Here is a 23,809-nt window from a genome sequence, read left to right as displayed (position 1 = left end):
TCCCGTAATAAGAACCAACACCCATAAACACGATATGAACTTCTGGAGAATTGATCAACTTTCCAATTTTCGTGAGCAGAGTTACCAAAAAGTGAATGAATCTGAAGACCAGGCTGGGTCCTTGATAATATTGCAAATGAGACAGCCAATGTAATCAATGAGATTACAAAGATTTAGATGACGAAGCCAACTGGAACTGAGATTCCGGCAGCAATCAGCGATCAACAATAGAATAGAGAGATCAATCCGTAACTGGCAAGATGACTTTCCAGCAGAGGCAATCAAACAGTTGGGGAGAAAGTCAGTAATTGATAGCAGCAGTAATTTGCATTGGATAGACAGCAATTAATCAGCAGATAACTTGGTGGTAATTCTAGCAAACCAAAACCAGCTGGCAGAAAATCAATGTTAGAAGGTGACTCGGAGCTAGTGATCAGAAACAAGCTCCCATGGCTGGCGAAGGATGGCTTTCTCCACTCTTCTTAGATCTGTTGCGACTCCTCTCGGTGAAGGATCGCATGAGCACTCGCTGGGGGATTTTGGAGCTTAGATGCTAGATCGGTTTAAGGCTTCTTGCTCTGCGGTTAATCATAGTCGGAAGTTTCTGTCTCAGATAGAAGACCCCTATCTCAAGCTCAGAATCGTAATGATTTTTTCAATTCGTTGCGGAAGAAAAGTTTCTTCAGCAAACCACAAGCATTCATTTGCTTCCTTAGATACAAGCTCTCCTGGGTCACCAAGCCTCTTAGAGAAGTCTGAGTTTCAGATGCCGGATAGTTCAAACTTCATCGTCTGTATAAAGTCTGTTGTTGGTAATCAACTTTTGCAACTACTTCTCCAAACAAAGAAGATAATCTTGCACTCTTGCGCTTAGCTGAAACTGAAGGTTGGTTGGCAGACGTGCACTCTTGCACAATGAGCACCACCAAACATGTATGAATTGGTGCGAAAAAAAACCCAGCATTCAAACAAACTACTAGATACGGTTACCATCAATTACCAGTAGTAGAGAGATATAATCAACTAGAAAACTGAAGTAGCAATATGAGCAAAGGCAAAAAAAAAAAAAAGGTTCCTGGAATCCTGGAAACCATACTTGTGAGTCCTGAAAATCAATGCTTTGATACCATGTTGATTTTAAAGACTCCATGGATTTAGCTCATGGAGAAAAAGAGAGAGGGACTCATTGGGAGAAAAACAGAGAAAAAAGAGGTTATGGACTTGTTGTCCTAACCCTTCCCCTGAGCTCAATTTATAGATTAATGAACCTACAAACTTATCCTAATTACATCAATGCCATCTCTATCGAGATAACTCTTTATTTACCATCCTGCCATCACTATATAGGCATGTGGGCCTTGAGCCCATCTTCCACATCTCTTGGATGTGTGGGCCTTCCTCGGTCTTATAGGCTTGAGCCCATCTTCTAACACTCTTGGATGTGTGGGTTTTCCTTGGTAGTGTGGGCATGGGCCCATCTTCCAACATTGGTCATGCATCCCTCCAATACTAGTGGGAACAACGGATTTTTAATCCACAATAGTGGCAAAATTGATGAGATATGACTATGAAATCATCTATAATAAGAGTAAAGAAAATTACAATGCTGATTCCCTCTCTTAATAGAGGCGGCAAAATTTGACCCACCCACCGGGGCATTTGCTTGACCCAAACTCAACCCAAGTTAAAATGGACTTGGTTCGGATTTATACACCTGATCTAAATTGGTTTTATAAATTGGGTTAGGTTGGGGTTTGAAACCAAGACCTTTTGCGTTCGGGTTTGAAACCAAGACCCTATGAGTTCGGTCTCAAAACAAGGACAAAATGGGTCCTGGTTAAATGGATCAGAATAGCAAGAACCAGACCAAACTGTTTAGTACAACAGGACCGAAACAGATTGGACACAGTGGTTCTTATATTTTTAATGCTTATACTAACCATTCTACCAATGAAATGATTTTTTCTAGGGAATCTGACTCTATAGAAGCAGAGCTCCAAGCTTTGCTATGTGGGTTAAAGGTTTACAGACAGAATTTTGACCTGTCTCTTGTTGCTAGGACGACTAGGTGGTTAGGTGATTTTCGTCAGGTGTCAGACCTCGTTGGAGATTTTCATATTTTCAGGATGAAATCATGGCCTTGTGTAAAGGTGGAGTGCAATGGATTGGCTGATAACTTGGCACGGATGACTGTTTCTCTTTCCCATCTGATTGAAACTTCATTCATACCCTCTAGACATTGGTTCACTTTCCTGGTTCTCACATTAGGGGGGTTATTCATTTCTTGAATATATATATTTTTTTATGTTTTAGTTTCTTTTTTGTTGGGCTGGAGTTTGTGTTTAATTTGTACATTTTCCTCTTCCTACTTATAATGAATATCTCATTATCCTCATTTTTTTTTGTTCTAAGACTTCTATATATATATATAAGTGGGTTCAGATTCTGGTCTGCATTTCTGGCCCGGTTAATAATTAGGTCAGGTCCAGGTCCATGCACAAGTAAATACACATCAACAGATTGCACAAATGTACCTTTGCAGCAGATTCAGAACTAGCACCCCCTTTCTTGAAGAGAGTCCATGGGGCATGCTTGTCCATGTACAAGTTACCAGCACTGGCAATCTCAAGGATGCACTCACAAGCAGATGATAAGGACAGGTTCTCATAATGAGCCCTTGCTTTTTCCACCTGTGAAAAGATGCTACTATCAATAAAGAAAAAATCAAACAGAAACTACAAATATGAAATTTACAACCAACGACTAGCAACACACAACATAAAACAAATAGCTTTCTCTTAAGATAAAGAAATACTCACCAAGTTACCTACAGTTTCTTTGAACTCATTTCCTTCTGCAGCCAATGCAGAATCAACTGTCAAGGTCGAGTTGCAGTTCTTCCTCAGAAGTCCAAGAGTACGATTTAGAAGGTTTCCTATACAAGCACGATATGTTAGTTTCGTGGCATAAAATATAAGTTTTATAATTAAATGAGAGGAACTTAGCTTGTATCATGAAAGTGAAGCAAACACTTTTTGCTACAAAGAACAATCCACGTTGTCAGTCTTCAACATAACAGCCATTGACAGTGTCAGGAAATTCCAAATAGAGCTACACTCTCCTTCTTGTACTTCTAGTCATTATGTTTGTTGAAAACCAGTGTTCCATGCATGGAGAAGAAGAAAGGAGAAGGAGAAGAAGAAAGGAGAAGATGGATCGGAGAGAAGAAACTGCCACTTTTTTTCATCACTTAAGTATAGTTACACATAAAAGGACAATAATGCCCCTTATTACAACAACATTTCTCAGGAGCAAATGGGAGATTGCATCCCTTTCTGAAGCCTGGCCTGTCCGCGTTCAACATTGGCTTCCACCTCCCTTAGGCCTCATCAAGCTCAACTTCGATGGTAGCTCCCTTGAGAATCAGGGTCCTGCTGGCTTTGGCGGTATTTTTATATCTAGCCCAGGACTTCTCTGGCCCTCTAGGTGCTGCCGATGCTCCCTATGTCGAGCTATCAGCCCTCCTTCATGCCCTCATAATTTTCAAGTCCTGTTTCCAAGGTAGGCTGGTTGCTGAAGGAGATTCCTTCAACGTCATCAATTAGTGCAAGAAGCAATCCTCCCTCCTTGGCGTCTTCGACATCTTTACTTTGAAATTATGGACCTTGTGTCCATTGTATCTTCTTTTTTGAAACGTAAGAAAGATTGTTAAATATGGTATGTTCTTTCTTGGAAAGGGAAGACAAGGATAAATAGTGAAAACAAAAAAGAGATGAAGTGAGAGAGGCTCAAACTCTTGACCTCATGATCACTCTTTAAGCTATGAAACCTATGCACTAGCCAACTGCGCCACCACCCCCTCTTTCCATTGTATCTTCTTGGTCCCATGTTTTGAGATCAGCAAACTGTCTGACTGACTCCGTCACCAGAGGAGTGTCTCTCCAATCTCTCATGGTTAGGGACTCTCCCCCTCAAGCCATATAGTCCTTTTGGGCTTAAGCCTTAATAAAAGCACATTTTTCGGGGAAAAAAAAACTTAGGGTCCTTGAAGTATTTTTTGGGAATTGAGGTAGCCAAAAGTTGAGTAGGTGTTGTGTTGAGATAAGAAAAGTATGTGACAAAATATGTTGCACGAGTATGGGCTAAATAAGGGCAAAACTTGCAGAGACACCTATAGAAGTAAATCATAATTTCCATGAAGATAGTAATACAAAACTTAGAGATAAAACCATGTACAAAAAGTTGGTAGGTATGTTTATTTATGCTACCATAACACATCCAAACATATCATTTGTTGTAAGCATGGTCAACCAATTTATGGAGTGTCCTGGTAAGGTTCATCTGGAAGCAGCTCATAAAATAGTATGATACTTAACGGACAGGAAAAGGTTTGTTGTATGAACCTCATGATCACTTGAAGATTGGGACATATTCAGATGCAGATTATGTGGGTTCAAAACTGGATCGAAGATCTACTATTGGCTACTATGTTTTTGTTGGTGAAAACTTAATTAACTGGAAAAGAAAGAAACAAAATGTAGTGGCCCACTCGAAAACAGAGCAACTGCTCATACAATCAGTAAGCATATGTGGGTCAGATCCAAGCTACAATAGTTGAGTTTTCTAAGTAAAGAGGCCATGACTATGTACTGTGATAATCAAGCTACAATTTTCATTGCTAACAACCCTATGTTTCATGAACGTACAAAGCATGTAGAAGTTGATTGTTACTTCATTCGTGATGTAGTGATGAGTGGAAAAGTGGTTACACTATATGTTCGATTTGCTACTCAAACTAGTGATATACTCACCAATGCTTTGGGCAAAAAAGAATTTGAGATTTTTTGTAACAAGCTAGGGTTTCTTGACAGATACGTTTAACTTTAGGGGGAGTGTTAGAATCCATGTAATGGTATTTTTCTCATTTCATCAATCTGGTATACATTTCAGAAGATAGCAATGGGTTAGGTGCCATGTAAGAAGTATTTTAAATTTGATAGAATTCTCACTAGAATTCAAAAAGTTATTGGAATTTAAGTTATGAGGGGAATTTGTGTAACTTTGGTAATTTTTCACTTGAGTGGTACTTAATAAAGAGAGGGGCTCGATTTTGCCCTAAGAGAGTGCAGCCACAGTCACTCTTCTTTCTCCTTCTTTCTCTATTCTCTTTTTCTCTTTTTTCTCTCTTTTTCTTCTCCAACATGCATTTAAGTAACACAATGAGAACCACATCCCCTAGTAAGTTTTAGGAGCCTTCATTTAAAACATAATAGTCTGAGTAACATCTAGCAAATGGCGGTTTTTTACGCTTGACAACCTCATTTCGCTGTGGGGTATTCGCGCAAGATGTTTGATGAAAAATGTCATGTATAGAAAAAAAAAATCTTATTAACAAACCCATGCCCATTATTGGTATGCAAAATTTTGAGAGAAGCACCAAACAAATTTACTTTCGTTATTAAATATCAGAAATACATATAAAAAACTTAGAACTTCTCCTTGAGGAGATAGACCCATATGATATGACTATAATCATCAATGATAGACAACAAGTACCTAAAACCAAAGACACTAAGCCCCTTGTAGGGGTCCCTTATATCAAAAAGGACTAACTCAAAGATAAGATTACTGTTATGACTACATGATGAAAACACTGCTGTATAGTGCTTCCCGAGCTGACAAGCCTCACAACCAAAGGGTTTTTTTATCTTTACATTAAGCCAATAAATGCAAGGAGTTAGTTCCATGCACAAAGGGATATTTTGGTTATTTGCCTTTAGTTGGCAAGGTTTTTTTGTCTTCATTTCTGTTTTCAAGTTCTTAGCTAATTGCTGCATTAGTTTTTAAGTTAAAGTGGGGATCTTGTAATTTAAGGGAGGAAACTTAAGTGATGGGAAAAAGTGACATTTTGTAAGTGCATGGGAGGTTGTTGGGTTCAATACCCTAATCTTAAACCTCTCCCACACTTCAATAACGAATTTTGAATGAAATTTGCTGCTTTTTCCTCTCCAATCTCAATTCCTTTTCTGTTTAGGTTGAATTAACAAACACTAGGACAGATCAACAATTCTTTCTAGGTACGAGTATAGTTGAAGTGAAAACCTGCTGGATTTCTAGTTTCCCTGCAGATATGAAGTGCAAACTTAGTCTTAGGATGCCGACATTACACTGTCAACAGGCGATCCTACTCTGGTACATGAGCCCCCATCTAATACTTTTCTGGTGCCCTCTTTGTCCAAGTCTGTATCTCTTGAGATTAGTGATCTTTTTTTTTTTTGGATCTTGACCTCCTATTTTCTCTTCAAAAAGGTACATGACATCCTATTTCTACATATGTGTTTTTTGAAGGTGTCTCCAACTATTCATCTTTTTGTTGTATCCTTGTCTCATATTTCAATTCCTAAGAAAGTGTAAGATGCCTTGTGTTATCTTGAGTGGAAAACGGTTATGGATGAGGAAATGGACACTTTAGTGGCTAAAAAGACTTATACTTTGGTGGATCCACCTGTAGATGCAACTATTTTTTAGTGTAAGTAGATTTATACAATTAAATATAATGTTGATGGTACAGTGGAGCTATAAGGTATGACTAGTCTCAAAAGAGTACACCCAGGCCTAAGGGATTTGATGTTTTTGACACTTTTTCTCCTGTAACCATAATGAGTTTTGTCCGGTTTTTTATTTCAATTGTTGTAAGTAAGGATTGGCGCTTTTATCAATTAGATATTAAAAAAAAAACTTTCTATATTGCAATTTGCAGGAAGAGGTTTATATAGAGTAATGCCCAAGGTATGTTGCTCTAGGGAAGAATGGGATAAACCATTTATGGACTAAAGCAAAGTCCAAGGGCATGGCTTGACAAATTCAATAAGGTTCAAATGTTTTTTTTTTTAAATGATGATGAATATATTAACAAAGAATAAACAAACAAAATCAGAGGAGCAAACCCCTAAAGACAAGGGATTGGAAGGTTGCTTCTTGCTTCACAAGCACATTAGCAGCCGAATTGGCGAATCTCGGAATGTGAGGCCAAATACAAGGAAAGTGAGAAACAATATCCAGAATCTCCAAGAAGATGTCCCAATAATGTTGTAATGTCCTTTGGTTTTGCAAGAAATTATAGTGATCGCTCTCTATTTGTTTTGTGTCGATCTTTTGAAGTTATTGCGTTGGTTGTGTACATGGATGATAATGTTATCTGGCAGAGGTACTAAGGGGATTGAGGAAGTCAAGGAGTATCCAAGAAATATTTTTAGACCAAGGATCTTCCTTCAGAAAAAAAAAAAAAAAAAGGTAGACAAGAAGTCCAACATGAGATATTGTGCATTTGTTGGAGGAAATCTTATTTGTTGGAAAGGCAAAAGGCAGAATTTTTTAGGCTAGATCAAATTCAGAGGCTGAATATCATGCTAAGGCTCATACTTTGATGAAGCTTATGTAGGTAAATCAGTCTTGAGAGAATTCGGACTTGACTCAAAAGGATCCAATGGTATTGAAGAGTGATAACCAAACAACAATTTTTATTGCCAGTTAACCTTGTATTTAATGAGAAAAGCATATAGAGGTTGAGTACCGCTTCCTCTGTTATATTGGGATGAGTGGGATTGTCATTACCCTATACGTTAAGTCAATAGATCAGATTGGAGATGTGTTTACAAAGGCCATTAGAAGACTAGATTGGTAATTATTGTAAAAAGCTGGGTTTGATATATATGGCCCATCTTTTTTTTTTTTTTTTGAAACGATATATATGGCTCCATGTTGATGGAGAGTTTATAATTCAAGTGTATTCTAGACATTAACATAAGCAGGTAGTTGAGTCTTAAGGTAGTCTTGATATAAGATAGAGTTAGAAGGGGTAAAATTGTATTTTTTCCTTTCATACTTCAGTGTCTGTTAACTGCAGTAGATGTGAGTCGTGAGGGGTACAATGGTCTTTCTGTAATGATTCACTTAGGAGCTGAATTAAACGATGGTCTCCCCTAATGAGGCTGTTGTATTCAATGCAGCATATGGCCTCATTTAAAAAAAAAAACTAGTTAGAATATGGTCTAGGAGTCCAAGTCAGAGTTAGTGAGTGAGTTTCAAGAAAAATTTGAGAGTCAAAGTAGGACAGAATGTTAGTATTGAGCATCCTTTGAGAAATCCTCATGAACGTTTCCTAGTCTATATAAATTGAAAGGAACAAACAAGGGAATGTGCGCTTAGAACCTTAATCTTTTTTGTTACTCTCTTTCTCCTTTTCCACAGTTTTAATGCTAAATGGTCACCTCCTCTGTCGCCTATCATGAGAGAATATCAACCAATGTGTGCATGAGCTCTTCCAAGCTCGGGTTCTTAACACTATCCATGGCTTGATGCAGGTGCTAGAATACTTGGTGGTCTCTTCTATGTATTGACCAAAAAAAGTTAAAAATCATTTACTAGTGAGATTGATGTTTTAATGTTTATTTCGTTCAGATTCATCTTCTTACCCATCTTTCAACTGATTCAATCATTTATTGGAAAAGTTACCATCTGCATCATAAATTTGTTCATCTTGTAAATAAGGTCATCACATCTTAAGGCTAATAAACTACAAAGGATCATTTAAAAAAAAAAAAAAAAAAACTACAAAGAAAGCTGACACCAAGAATGAAGAGAGATTAAGGTTTAGATTGAGAGGAACTGAGAAGAAAAAGAGAAGATAAAAACGTAATTGAAAGGAAATAATGAGGTTTATCCTATTCAGATTCAGCATTTTCATACTTTGCATGGTCCAAACAGTATGATGGATTTGTTGGTGCACACTGGCATTTCCACTTGTCAAACAATAACTAAAAATAACACCAGATTAAAATGAAGAGACTCACTAACCAATTGTATTGGCAAGGTGGCCATTTACGATATTGATGAAACGTTCCTCCGAATAATCTCCATCATTTCCAAATTCCACTTCTCTCAAGAAGAAGTATCTAACAGCATCAGTTCCAAACCGATTCACCAAATCCTTTGGTTCAAGTGTGTTGCCTAATGATTTCCCCATTTTCATACCATCCTATTCAAAATAAAAATCACAGCTGCATCAAAACAAACTGACTTAATGAGAATGAATTAGGGGAACATTGCAGCTTAATAATGCAGTTATCACCAGCACATTTAATTTACTTTTTTAAAATTAAGCAACCCAATTTAAAAGAAAAACCAAATTTACTATGTATTTGATGCAAAGAATAATGATGATAAATTTTGTGTGAATCATACTTTAAGAAAGGGAAGAAAGCAGCATACTCTTAGTTTTTGTCCTCTTTTGCGAAGTCATAAATTTTCATTCCTCTCAGTCAATAATCTTCTTTCAAAAATGTTGTTCAAAAATGTTGGAAACTTTTTAGCAGGTAAACTTTATGTGTTCTTTAATAGAATTGTTTGTTTTGTATTAAAAAGTATTGTTTGTTTTGAGAAAATCTAGAGTAACTTAAATTTATGATCAGCAGTATCTTTTCTTAACCAGGCTGGAGTGTTTCTCATGGTTAATTGTGTCAATGTAGATGCACTTCAGTTGCACTTTATGGAGCCATTAGTAAGAAGAGAATGAGACTGACAAAAGAAACTCGCTTATTCATTTTCTCTAGTTCATACCAAAGTAATCCTTTTCAACTAGTCACACAGCACTTCCCAATTAGTCCTGTCAAATGCTTTTTCCACATCCAATTCTACATCTCCGGCTCCTTTTTCTCACTTGCAAAAGTCTTGAATTCATAAGCCACGGGAGCCTAAAATCTGCTTTGAAAATTCTCTCTACAAATTCCCACAAGCAGTAATAAATTTGGCGAACTAGTCCAACTGCATAGGAAATGCCCGCCTGGTTATCATTGGATAAATAAATATACCCACTATTTTTTTTTATGAAATATACCCACTAATTGCTCATCCATTTCTTAGTCCAAAGCTTAAATTCTTCAACTAGAGTGCCCTCCATTGGAAGATCCTAACCAATAGCTTGGTTCAGCAGGAATCTGTTCTGGCACACTTGTTGTCTGCCATGTGGGCTAGTGGATGAGAGCAATGCTCATCTGGTCATGCATTGTCATTTCTCATGGTGTATTTGGAGCTTTTTATTAAATCTTTTTAAGCTTCCTCTCTGCCTCCCCCACTCCTTCAGAGGTTTTATCTTGAGTTATTTTGGCCTTCCTCAGCCTTTCATTGGAAAGATTATGATCAAGGCATGCCTGACATTCATCCCTTGGGGAATCTGGTGGGAGAGAAACAAAAGAGCTTCAACCAGAACTCATCCTCCTGGGAAACTGTTGCTAACAAGACCTTGCATCACGTAATTTCTTCGCTTTGCACTTTGGATGCTTTTGAGGATATCAAGGGAGGCTCTATCCGTCATTGCTAGAAGCTTGAAGTTGGTCTTTACAGGAGTAAACATCAGGCGATTGCTGAATGGAAGCCACCTGAAGTAGGGACTATTAAGCTCAATTTCTTTGGCAACCCTGGGCGTTTTGGGTTTGGTGAAGTTTTAAGGTATTCCAATGGCTTACATTGCTAGTTCCTCTTGGTATTTTCCCCTCTACCTCTGCTGAGATTCAAGCTTTGCAACATGGTTTGCAGATATTTCATGACTGTTTTCATGGGAGATAGCATATTGAAGGCTATTCAAGATGTGTCATCAGTTGGTGCTGTGACAAGAAGGAACCTCTTTGGCGTTATTGGCCTAGTTTTTTTTTTATAAAATTCAGGATTTATCTTCTGATCTAGTCCATTTTTGGTCTCATGTACCTCACTTTGTTAATAGGTTGGCTGACTCATTAGCTGAGGGGGTTTCCCTCCAATCTCTCACTGCAAGTATCCCCCTCCTTGATGTACTTTCTTGCCTTCAGGCTTTGTTAACGAAGCATACCTTTCTCAATATACATATATAGGCCTACTAATTGCTTATACCTTGTTCTCCTCTTGTCATACAAAGGGGAAGTTTTAGTGGTGATTGGTCGGATTTTGACATGCCATTCCCTACCATGGGAATTTTCTTCAATGTATAATGAGGTCATGTGAGCATCTTCAGTTAGAGAGGTCTCATTCTGTAAGAAGTGCAATGAGATGGCAGAATTGTTGGCAAGAGTAGGTGTTTCTTGACAACATCTTTTTGAGAGGGATATCTACCCTATTGGTGTGTCAGGATGTGTTATTGTCTTCTGTTACCTACCTTTTAGCTAAACTATGGTTAAAAATTTCTGTATTTCTTTTTCTGGCTTTTTCAGTTTTATTTTGTATAGATTTTTTAATTGTTCTTATCTCTTAATGGAAACTCCATCATTCTTCAAAAAACAAAAAATAAAAGTTAAAGTAATTTTTTTTTTATGAATAGAGCGTATATTGATAAGACAAAGAAGAAAATTACAAACCTAGCCTTGGGGGCCTGTCTCCACAACAAAGTGTTGGAGATAAATGCCCGCCTTGGCCTGGGAATATTTAGAAAAAAAGGCATATTAACTATTCAGCTTGTATGAACAACACAATCAGTAACAATAATATCACTAAAGGACCCCAAAATGCACTGTATATGTGAACCCAATTACCTTAGTCAGAAAGCCATGTCCAAATACCATCTTAGGAAGATTTAGTCCTGCTGACATTAACATTGCAGGCCAGTAAACTGCATGAAACCGTAAAATATCCTGCACAAGTACAAAGATGCCAGTTTCTCATCATGTCTGCTGAACAGGAAGGAGAAACAAATTTATATGCATCCCAAAAACACTTTAGAAGATCAAAAGGAAGTATTGAAACCAGCTCACACAGAAGATTCCCATATTGTACTCTTTAATTTATGTCATGTCAAGAGGTAGTGAGGTGTCAAGCATATTTGTAAACTTTAGTTATTAAATTCTATCTTAAAATTAGTTCAGGGGTACATATGATATATGTCCAGTTACTTATGTTTAGTTGTTTTAAGTTGAGTAGATTTTTTTTTAAATAGTCCTGAATTTTATTGAAAGAGAGAGAGAGAGTTACAACAGAGCTACATCAGAGATTAGGGGGGCTGTCCCAAACAATGAGAGATAGGAGGGAGGTCCCAAGTTTAGCTAGTCTATCGGTTGAAGAGTTGACCGATCTAGGTATATGGTTCCATGAACAGGAGATACAAGTTACAATGTCAGAAATGGAGGATAGACAGGTCAATGGCACCACGGGGGTGAGGCGGAGCCCAAACACCAACTGATGACGACACTTGAGTCACCTTCTATGAGAAGATGACCAGAGAGACGATCCTTGAAAGCGGTCTAACCATGAAGAAGGGAAGACACCTTGGCAGCGGTTGAATCAGTAACACCAATAGGACCAGCATAGGGGAGGATAATAACACCACCGAAGCCAGAAGGTCTCGGGCACCCAATGGCACTGCCATCAAAGTTCAGTTTGATGCTGCCAAAAGGGGGAGGGGTCCACTCGACCATGGCTGGAGGTTTTGGGGGACCCGACATATGAGCGAGTAAACGCCAGTTCATGTGTAGGGGCATGCCTGCCAGGGGGCAAATTCTGTCTTGGTGTGTAACCAACTGGAAATGAGGACCATGATGGAGTGGATGGTGCTGAATTTTAGATTGAAGCGTCGGTTGTTATGTTCAAGTCAAATGCACCATGGCACATGTGCAAGGTAGACTGAGAGGAGCATTTTGCCAAGTTTTGGCAAAGTGGTCCCCAAGACCATGCAGATGGTTCTAATAAGATCACGCTGGAGGCCGAGTTGGATGCCAATTCGCTAGAATAAGGCCATCCAAACTCGCAACGAGAAGCTGCAGTGCAGCAGCATGTGCTGGACAATCTCCTCACAAGCAGAGAGGGCAGATCGTGTCTGAAGTCGTATAATCGAGCCTGTGAAGGTTGTCGGTAATAAGAATTTGCTCTCGAATGGTTGTTCACACGAAGAACTTCATTTTATTTGGGGCAGAGAGCTTCCAAGCAGCAGCGGCGTTGTGCTCGGTAGTGTTGGAAGTCCATCCTCTTATATGGTTGTATGTAGAAGCCACCAAGAAAAGGCCATTCACATTAGGTCTCCAGATCAGTTTATCTTAAACATGCTCTCGCAATATCATGTTGCCGAGTGTGGATAAGAGGGAGTAGAGAGCATCGGTTTCCTCTTCTTTTAGGCCCTGAGGAAAGTGGAAACTCTAGGATTGGTTACTCCACGCATCAGCCACAGTAATATCCTGACGAGTAGAGATCTTAAATAGGGAATTGAATTCATCCATGAGAGGCCAGGAGCCGCACCAGGCGTCACTCCAGAAAAGAGATTTTGGCCATTTCCAGTATAGAAGGACGTCGCTGCTTTGAAGATGGGGAGCAGATTGTAGATGAATTTCCAAATTGGGGACAGGCGACGATGGGTACCTCCCTCTCTCCATCACTGACCAGACAACTACAGCATAAATCCAACCATGTTCCTCCATATGCTATTGTGCTAGGCATTAAAGTTCAAGACCCATTTTAGGAGAAGGGCGTTGTTCATCTCTTTAGTGGGACGGATACCCAACCCACCCAAGAGCCGAGGGAGGCAGATTTCCTTCCAGTTGACGAGGTGATATCTCAAAGCATCTTCCTATCCACACCAGAGGAAGTGTCTTCTAATAGCGTCAATCTTCTTATAAACCGATGTTGGACACTACATGAAGGATAGGAGGTAGTTGGGAAGACCCGCCAAGCTAGATTTCAGAAGGGTGAGCCTACCCATAGTGGAAAGGAGCTTGCCTCACCAAAGTAGATGGTATCATCGGCCAATTGGAGAATTGGTATGTTGAAGGCAGCATGTTCTGTAGTGGGAAGTAACCGTCCAGAGTCTTTAGCTGAGTAAACTAAGGAAGAAAGGAATTCTGCCACAATGTTGAAAAGCAGGGGAGACAATGGGTCTCCTTGTCTAATGCCCTAGGACCCCTTAAAGTAGCCACACAAAGTACCATTTAGAAGCACAGAGTAAGTGGCAGAGGAGATACAGCTTCTGGATCCCATTTCTGTCCAAAACCCATTTTGCCAAACAATACCGTTTTGAGTAGTTATGGGTGAAAAGTGGCAGAAACCAAATCTTGAAGAAGAAAATAGAAGAAATTAGGGAGAAATCATGTGATCTAGGCATCAGACATATTAGGTGGACAAATATTGCTCTTCTTACAAAATGGTGTTGGCGGCTAAATGTATTTCCCACTCTGCCATGGTGTGATTTTGTTATTCGGAAGGTGGGAATTAGCCAAGATCAATGGTGTTTTGAGATGAGACATTTGGGCATCTCATACCTTTCACAGATTCGAGTCCAATGTTTGAATTGCTGCTGGTAGTGGCCAGAAAGTTTTATTTTGGAATGATCTATAGATATCTAATGAACCTCTGAAAAATAAATTTCCTTTCCTATTCCATCTTGCAATTAACCAGCAAGCTTCTCTTGCTAATGCAAATATTCAGAATGTTGATTGGACAACGATCTTTAGAAGGCCACTAAATGATGCGGAAGCAGTCGAAGCTAATAATATTGTCTCGGAATTTGACCAATTATGTCTAAGGAACTCTCAACCAGATAAACTAATCTGGTGTGCTGAGCCAGATGGTACATTTTCAATATCCTCATGTGATAAATTGCTCATATCTTTTTTTTTTTTTTAAATGATGATAATTTTATTTCAAATAAAGGGAAGATACATCAAGGGAGGCCTCCCCTAACAACAAGAGATTGAATGGCGAGGAGGCAAGCTTAGCACACAAATCAGCAGCTCTGAAATGATTGATCTAAGAACATAAGACCAAGTACAAGAAATGGTGGAAGCAATGTCCAAAATCTAAGAACATGACGCCATGGGAGGAAAGATGAGGTGGAGCACCCTCATATCTGATGCATATTTTCAGCAGCATGCAAGCAAGGAAAGCATGGGAGCTATCAGGTTTCTGGTTTGAAGCTTGATTCATGGTAAAGTTCTCAACCAAGACTCCTTATCTAGACATGAATCCTCCTTGCCTACCTTATTATGTGATCTATGTGAACTTGTTAAAGAGAATATTGATCATCTTTTATGCATTGTCCATACTCCTGGAGAATATGGTGTTATTTTTTTACATGTTTAAAATATCAGTATGTTTACCTTCATCTTATTCTCGCCTCATTGAGATTGGTCAAGGTATCTCGTTTCCTCGCCTTGGTAAAATAAAGATGAAGAATTACCTTGCTTATATTCCATGGTATATCTGGTTTGAGAGGAATCAAAGAATTTTTCATGGAATAGCTACTCCTTGGTTAACTACTGACTACAGAATTCTTAATCATATCATCTCTTGACTTCTCACTATTAGAAGATATCAGTGGTAATTCTTTACAGTACAGATGGTCTTCCATTGTTAATCTTTCCTTGCCCAAACAAAAGTTTACAGCTGAATGGACTCCACTTTGTGAGGGAGCTATCAAACTTAATTTGATGGTTTCTCTTTTGGTAATCTTAGGCCTTCAAGTTTTGCAGGAGTGTTGTATGACTCAACTGGTGTTATTCTTGCCACTTTTACTGGGCCCTAGGCATAACAGATTCCTCTACTGTTGAGCTTCATGCTCCTAATCATGGATTGAAGATTTTTAAAGATCATTTTGGTCAATTTGAAGGCCCACTGTATGTGGAAGAAGACTCTTCAATCGTCATCTTTTGGTGCTCTGGCAAGAAGGATCCTCCATGGTGCCTTTTTTTCAAAATCCAAGAACTTAGTTCTCTTGTTTGTTCTTGGTCTTATGTTCCTCATTCAGTGAATTCCTTAGCTGATTCGTTAGACAAAGAGGGGGTCGCCCTCCACTCCCTCATTGTAAAGGGGCCCTCCTAGGTTTGTTGTTTGATTAATAAAGCCCACATTCTCAAAAAAAAAAAAAAAAAAAAAATTATGGAAAAAGGTTCTCCTTGGAGGAAGGTATCAATTCTATATTTTTTTTTATGATGATGTCTTATGGTTACCGGTGTGACCTCCATTTCTTATCTATCAAGGGATTTTTCGGCATCTTGAGGCTTTTCTAAGAGCATATTTGATATCTTATTCATAGTGTTTTTTTAATTAGATTCTAGTTGGACATTTAGTTGGGCATAGCTCCTCTTAGTTCAGAATTTTTAAGCCTTTTCAATGTTGTTTGTGATAAGAATATATCTATTAAGTTGTAATTTCTTCTTTAAGTTGTAAATGTTATATTCCTAGATTTGCTAATCATTTATCAGATGCCCAAGCTAAATTAGGCGTCTCTCTCCAACACCTTGTTGTGGAAGGAGGCACTGTTTAGCAAGGTATTGTAATCTCTCTTTTCTTTTAATTCAGCTTACACATCTCATTTCAAAAAAAAAAAAATATATATATCTATTAAGAACTGAATGGTTGTGAATGTTTTTCTAATAAGTTGGACCTTTAACTTTCATAGAGAGCTTGCAAACCTAGAATTTCCGAATTGAGTCGGCTTCTTCAGCTAATGGAACCTGCTTTTATTAAAGGTCAGGGTATTGATATTCCCATATGATGTTAGGAGACTTCAGGTTCCTTCATTGCTGCTTCTTTTTACAAGCATCTTGTTGGATCTTCAACGACCTCTCATTGTCCTCAGGTTTCTATTGTTTGGAAATATAAAGCACCTCCCAAGGTTATCCCTTTTATGTGGAATGCTAAGCATGGTAAAATGTTAACATGTGGCAAGCTGGTGAGAAGAGGTCAAATTGTAATTGCAATGAGATGGAGGAATTTGAGAATCACATTCTTATATATTGGCCATTCACCGAGCAGTATCAATGTCAGTCATAGTTTGATCTCATCCTTGGTTAGAAATAAGGATGCGACCAATTCTGGTGAATGGAACTTAAATCTCCGGAGAGCGCTTTTGGATGCTGAAGCATTAGAAGCTTCCAACCTCATCACCTGTCTATCTTCGGTACGGCTCAAAAATGTACCTGATACACTCATCTGGACTCCATGCAAACAAGATACTTTTTCTACTACCTCAACTTATAACTTCTTGTTTTTCCCCTACCCCCCTCAAACCAATCATCCCGCAACCATAGCATGGCCCTTACTTGCGCCTCCCCGAACAAAGTTTTTTATTTGGAGCGTATGTCTAAACAAAATCCTCACATCCGATTCCTTAATTCGTGGAGGAACCCCTGTCTAGGACCCCTTGTGATCCTTTTGCCAAACTTCTCCCGAAACAGCCACCCACATCTTGTTACACTGCAATTTTGCTCACACTTGGACTAGCCTCCTCAACAAAATTGGTTTTCAGTATTGCCCTTCTCAAAATCTCTCATCCACAATCCTCATTGTTACTAGTGCTTACCTCCCAAAGCTCGAAAAATTGTGTCTCATGCTGCGTTGGTCATATCATTTGGGCCTTCTGGAAGGAAAGAAATAACCGAAAATTCAATCTAAAATTTTCTCCTAGTAACATTCTGATTGAAAATATTGTGGGCCAAGTTTCCATGCGTAAAGAATTTCGAAATATAAATGGCTCCAACCTACGAGGAAACTAGCAGTTGATAGCTGGCATGTCATATCCTTCCCGCCGCCCGGCTATGGAAACTTGGTCTCCTTCTCCGATGGGACACTTCAAATTAAATTTTGACGAAAGCGCATTTGGTTGTCCAGGCCCTGCTGGGTATGGGGGAGTTATCCATGATGCCAATGGAAATCTTCTTTTCACTTGTGCTGGGCCAATTGGACTCTCTAACTCAACCAGGGCTGAACTCTCTGGACTGTTTAATGGACTGAAACTATTCAAGCAACGTCTGGTGGGCCCTCTCTGCATAGAAAGCGACTCAAAAATTGTTATCAACTGGTGTGTGAAGTCCGTTAATCCTCCTTGGTGGCACTGAGATCTGTTTTTTGATATTTTTAATTTAATTTCTCAATAAAACTGTAACTAGAAATACATTCCTAGATCAACTAATCATTTAACAGACACTTGGGCTAAATTAGGTGTTTCACTCAAACACCTTGTTGTAGAGGAAGACCCTTTTTAGCCAGGTATTGTACTTTTCACTCTTCTTAATAGCATGTACAACTTTCACTCAAAAAAATATATTGGCTGTTCAGCCAGCTGTTTGGAGTTTCATAGGCAGGAAGTTCGAGATTTCTGTCTGTTCTCCTCTCTCAATTGCAGATTTCTTTTCATAGTTTTTTGCTCCCCCTTTTTCAAAGGTTGAGGGTTCTTTTTTGCACATTTCAGTTGCTGTTGTTTTTTGAAGCTTATGGAAAGAGTGGAATCTCAAACCTTAAGGGGGCTTTGTCATTCTATTGGAAGCAAGAAGGTGGCTCATTCTATTCTCTCGTGGACTTCCTTTTTTGGTATATTCTCTACTTATCTCAGATCTATTGTATTGCATAATTGGGCTGATATAGCTTATTTTACCAGTTCTTCCCTGCCCAAATTAGCCACATGGGAGCACCCCCCAAGTTGATTGTTACAAGCAGAATTTTGATGGAAGCTCTATTGGGAACCCTGAGTCTGCAAGAATTGGAGGGGTTCTTCAATATCATGGAGTTATTAAATTGGTGCACTCAGGGCTTTGACAGAAGTGATGCACTTATGGCAAAGATTAGTGCTCTCTTACCAATGTCTGATACTATGTTCAGAAGTTCACCGCTCCTTTAATTATTGAGGGCGATTCATTCACGGTTGTCTCTTAGTTTTCTAGATCTGTCACCCTGCTTTGTGACATAGGCATTGCTGTGATGAAATTATCTATTCATTGGATGATATTGATGTTACTTGGCATCATATTTTCAGATTTCTAATTCAGGGGTTGAAAAGCCTTGTACTTTTGTTGGGGATTCTAATTCCCTTAGGGCCTTAATCTTTTTGCTTCCTGCTCCTTTTCAATGAAAATTTACCATTTTTCAAAAAAATAAAAGGATAGGACTTGTGGGCTCAATCACCACATGGGACCAACAAGCTGTTTTGGTTCAAATCTCACGAGGGTAAAAGGTACAGCATTAAAAAAAATGAAGGAAAAACAACAAAAATAGTCCAAAAGTTGGAAAACAATACCTTTCCTATTAAATGTAGAGAAGCAGGCCAACCTGAGGAAATAGCATTTTGTAAAATTGGTTCCTCTTTGTCATCCAACAATGCTGAAATATACCTGCTCGATAAAAACAAAGAGAGAAAAAGCAAAAGGAAAACGTGAAGTGAGAACACAAAGCATTCATTAATCCTTCCTATTGTTATACATTATGTTACTTCTTGTAAAATTTTCAGATTGGTGCAATTATGCTATTAAATGTCAGGTCAAGGAGTGCATTTTTTTTCTTTTTTTTTGCTCGTTTAGATGCTATTCAGTTATTATGGTTCCACACTATTAGAAGTGCAAATGAGATAGCTGATTCTTTAGCTTTGATGGTTTTACTCAACCCTATCTTATACAGAGTGAGTCTTATCCTATTGAGCCAGGTTGATTAGATGTTTGGTCAGCAGATGTTTGTATTGGTGATTTCTGGTTTTTGTACGTCTCTTTTGAGATTGTTCCTTTCAGTAGGATCTTCTAGTAAGCTTGCCACTCATTTATAACTCCTCTTTCAATGAATTCTCGACATTCTCAAAAGAAAAAAAAGTATCTACAGGATATGGATGAAGTAGGAAGGTACCCCAGTAAAGCATCAAACCAAACATATACAGTCTGCTTCTCATCATTTGGCACAGGTATGCCCCAATCCACTGATGCCCGTGATATAGAGAAATCTTTTAGACCACTCTTAATCCAACCTTGCACCTGAATGGAGCATGAACAAATTGTAAATGTAAGAATATAATTATATGGAAAAGGAGGAACTTTCTGTAAGCCTTCACGGATGAATGTTAAGATATGACCGATGCATGGTCAATCCCTACTTGGAGCATTATAAAGGAGAAAATAATGACATTTTTTAGAGGCAGAAACACCAGTACAACTTTAACGAGAGAGAGAGATAGAGAATCTAGGAGAACTTGGCATTTAAATATAAGACTCTAGTTTAGAAACTGAAGTAGAATAGGCATAGTCGCAATATATTGTTATTGAGGAAAAAACAGAGATTTGACTAAAAATAATACTTCTAAAAACAAGAATATGAAGACAAACTCTCCAGCATAAGTTCTCCATGTGATCAACTCTCTTATTAAACCTATTTACAACAGAAAGGACAAGTTTCCCTTTGCGTACACAAATATATATAAACCAAAACTTCATAATTACACTTTAGGCCCTGGTCCAACAAGAAATTACACAATAGACCCTCAACAGAAAATATTTACAAAGAAGTCCATAATCTTCAACTCTCCCCTACGAAGAAAGGAAGAGAGTCAAGATCTTATAAGGATAACTGCTTAGGTGCATTACATAAGATCTTCCAAGTACACAGATCTAGGGTTTTATACTTGTACACCCAGACCTAAGTTCAAAATGAAGATATTTAGGCACATAAAGTGGTCAGAACATTTTCTAGTATCTGAAATGGATTTTTTTCAAGAATAATGAAAATTTTATTGACAAGAAAGAAAACAAGGATTACTTACCAGCAAAATACATAAATAGAGTTGATGGACAAGGCTGGAATATGGATAACCCAACCTCTTATCTTCTCAACTCTAGGAAATTCCTAGTTTTCAAGTTCCAATAGACAAACTTAAATTTTCAGGTGCTGTTTTGTAACTAGAACTAGTTGGCACAAGAGAAAAATCCACCAAGAAACCATTCTCAGCAAAAAGAAAGAGAAATAATGGTGCTCCAACAACCAAAAAGAAAAACTTGTATTAATCTTCAAAACATGTTCAAAGTTATAGAAGATTCACCTATTTATAGACTCAAAAACATCCAAAGACTAGCCACAATAAGTAACATCACAACAATAGAAATTTCCTAGGAGTAGACATCTTAGTTACAATTGAATAGTGACTTTATATATTGAAATCAATTTCTGGGAAAGAATTCCAATAGCAAATTGAGATAGAAACCACAAATAATGGACTTACCAACTTTGAGACTTCCCTAAATTGACCACTAATAAAAGAAGACTTGCTAACCAAAGACTTTCCTAAAGAAAACTCTCCTAACTGGAACTTTGAGAAGGTGGAGGAAAGAGACAAGGATTAAGAGTGGCAAATCACAGTAAGAAGGAAGAGAAAAAAATAGTAGCTCGAGCTTGGAGACTGGAATAAGAAAGTTCCAATACGAAGGCACATTACGTACGACCGAGACGAGCATGAAGCAAACACAGGAGCACATCAAACTCAAAATAAAAAATGGTGAAAGATGCTCCTTTATTAGGATACCTGAAAAGATTGGGCCCCTTCATGAATCCTGACAATACAGTTCAAAGAAAGGAAGTTTGGTATGAAGATTCCTAGTTCATCATCTCAGTCCTCCAGTACAAGAGCTGTTCACCTTTGAGACACCAGAATCCTGGCCAATATATACATCCTTAGATCCATTGCAGACAGATTTGGTTGGATGAAATTCCTTGAAGGCTTGAATCTTTTATCCCAACCACCACTGCTTGGAATACCAAAAACACCCTAGTCAAACCCATTCAAAGCCACTTGTTCACCAACCTGCCTGCAACCCTGCTAGACAATGGACAACGAAACTTATCCCATTGCCTGGTAGCAGACATAAACTGGAACCTGAACAAGGACATGGAGCTAAAAAAATGGATCTCGAACATCGGAAACCTGTTTTACATACCTCGGGTATCATTCCTCGGTAACAGTTGATGGTTAATCCTTCTGTCTTGCCAAGAGGAGACCAAGACTTTCATATCCAAATGGAACTCATCATCCCTGATTCCATGTAAAAACCTCCCCCAATGGCACAGAAAAATACGTAAATCAAACCAGAGAACATCCCCTCCTAACAAAATGGCTCTGGCAGTTTGCTACGGCAAAAGGTTCACTCTGGAGACAGGTCCTGAACTCCAATTATGGACTTCACCCTCAGAACTGGGTTCCCTCAAACACCCCACCCTACATCTAGCATTTGGACATCTATCAGCCAGTGAAAGCAATATTTCTCTCCCCACATCAGATTTCATGCTAGTTCAGGAGACCAAATATGTTTCTGGTCAGACTTGTGGAGGGGAAGCTCAACATTCAAAGACCAATCACTGAGACTCTTCAACATACTAAGAAATAAGGGGGTTTCTATCAAGAGGTTCGAGTTTAAATCCCAGCTGAAACCTTCAATTCAGAAGGGCCCTGAGTGATGAGGAGGCCTCAGACGTGGCAGCTCTTCTGCAAATTCATGACTCTGTCTATCTCAGACTGATGGGGAGTCATCCTGTTATCTGGTCCCTTGGGTCGTCTGGCCTATTCTTCACTGCCTCTATACAAGTCACTACAGAGGAGGACCATCAGAATCTGCAACAAAAATTGCTCAAGTCTGGAATCTAATTGGGCCTAATAAGATTATCTGCTTCCTGTGGCCTGCTTTTCACAAGAAGATTCTCACCAGTGATGAGCTCCATAAACAGGGGTGCCCTATAGTCAATTCATTATGCAAGTACTGCCTTTAACTGAGGAAATAGTGGATCACTTGCTCATTCACTGTCCCTACAGCTCCTCAGTTTGGTTCGCAATCCTGTGAAAACTTGGAATCCGCACATCTTCATGCTTCATTCCAAGACCTTATTATCCAATGACAAGCTTCAAATTGCCAAAGATTGGCCAGCATCTCTAGAGAGCAGCTATTTTGGCAGTCCCCTGGCTCCTTTGAAACGAAAGGAACAACAGAACTTTCAGCAGGTTATACACATCTCTTAGAGGGCTCATGGAAAAGCTTCTCTACACCGTCTTGACTTGGACAAGTTCCTTCAAACGGCTTCCTCCTCTACCCCTCTCAGTAATCAGAAAACACTGGAAACCAGTTGCCTCTTTCTATCAGGTCCCCTCTGAGCTCTACTTCATGGTCCCTGCTTCCTCGAGGCTCGCTGAAACTTAACTTTGATGGTAGTTCAATTTGAAGCCCAGGTCCGGCTGGAACTGGAGGAATTGTTCAGGAAAACTAAGGGTCTGTCCTTCTAGTTTCCTCTGGTCCCATTGGGATCAGTGACTCCACTGGTGCAGAAATCAGAACTCTCTTGCAAGGCTTTCATCTTTACAAGCAAATATTCTCCTCTCCAGTTCTTGTAGGCATTTTAGATGTATTTGTGATGAAATCAGAGACCTGTGTGTGCTTCTATGGTTATATCCTGGCAGCACCTTCCTAGGTCTGCCAATAAGGAATCTGATTCCCTGGCTAAGGAGGTTCTTCCTGCATGGTTCTTATACTGGGAAATTCCTTCCCTCTTGTATCTCAGGGGCTCCCTGGCCGAACTCCCCCACCACCACCACCACCACCACCACCCCCCAACCCCCCCAGTTCTTGTATTTCCCAGTAATAAAAAAGCCATCCATTATTTGAAAAAAATATATATATTCCAAGCAGCAGCAATATAAGGGATTTTTGTAAATAAGGAGGCTTAAGGGCAACAACATTGAGCTATAACTTGCAAATAAGTAAATAAAGCTGATATTTGAATCATCTGAAACTGAAGCCCTGAAGAGGTAACTTCCAATTATTATTATTTTTTAAATGAAGATGTATAAGTTATTAAAAGAGTAAAGAGTACAATACCTAGCTAAAAAGGGTCTTCCTCCACAACAAGGTATTGGAGTGAAACACCTAATTTAGCCTGAGTGTCAACTAAATGATTAGCTGACCAAGGAATGTGCTTCCAATTACAGTTTAGAAGAGAAATTAAATTACATATATCAAAAAACATATCCCAATGTCGCCATGGAGGAGGAGCTGACTTCGCACACCAGTTG

General features: G+C 38.8%; 1 protein-coding gene across 1 annotated transcript in view; it reads right to left on the bottom strand.

Moving 5' to 3' along the window:
• LOC137951740 (methionine--tRNA ligase, chloroplastic/mitochondrial) overlaps positions 1 to 23,809 on the bottom strand; it is a 56,585-nt gene that overhangs the window by 9,591 nt on the left and 23,185 nt on the right. Inside the window, exons 5-10 of the mRNA XM_068798621.1 lie at positions 19,615 to 19,739; positions 19,019 to 19,112; positions 11,559 to 11,657; positions 8,857 to 9,037; positions 2,820 to 2,935; positions 2,535 to 2,690 (exon numbers count right to left, since the gene is read on the bottom strand). Coding sequence (XP_068654722.1) covers positions 2,535 to 2,690; positions 2,820 to 2,935; positions 8,857 to 9,037; positions 11,559 to 11,657; positions 19,019 to 19,112; positions 19,615 to 19,739 — 771 coding nt within the window. The remainder of the gene's footprint in view (positions 1 to 2,534; positions 2,691 to 2,819; positions 2,936 to 8,856; positions 9,038 to 11,558; positions 11,658 to 19,018; positions 19,113 to 19,614; positions 19,740 to 23,809) is intronic.

The sequence above is a fragment of the Aristolochia californica genome, unplaced genomic scaffold (assembly GCF_029961685.1).
Source record: "Aristolochia californica isolate CCGP_79_NKW_82.1479 unplaced genomic scaffold, dmAriCali1.0.hap1 SCAF_15, whole genome shotgun sequence".
Taxonomy (NCBI): domain Eukaryota; kingdom Viridiplantae; phylum Streptophyta; class Magnoliopsida; order Piperales; family Aristolochiaceae; genus Aristolochia; species Aristolochia californica.
This window is presented reverse-complemented; position numbering and strand designations above follow the sequence as displayed.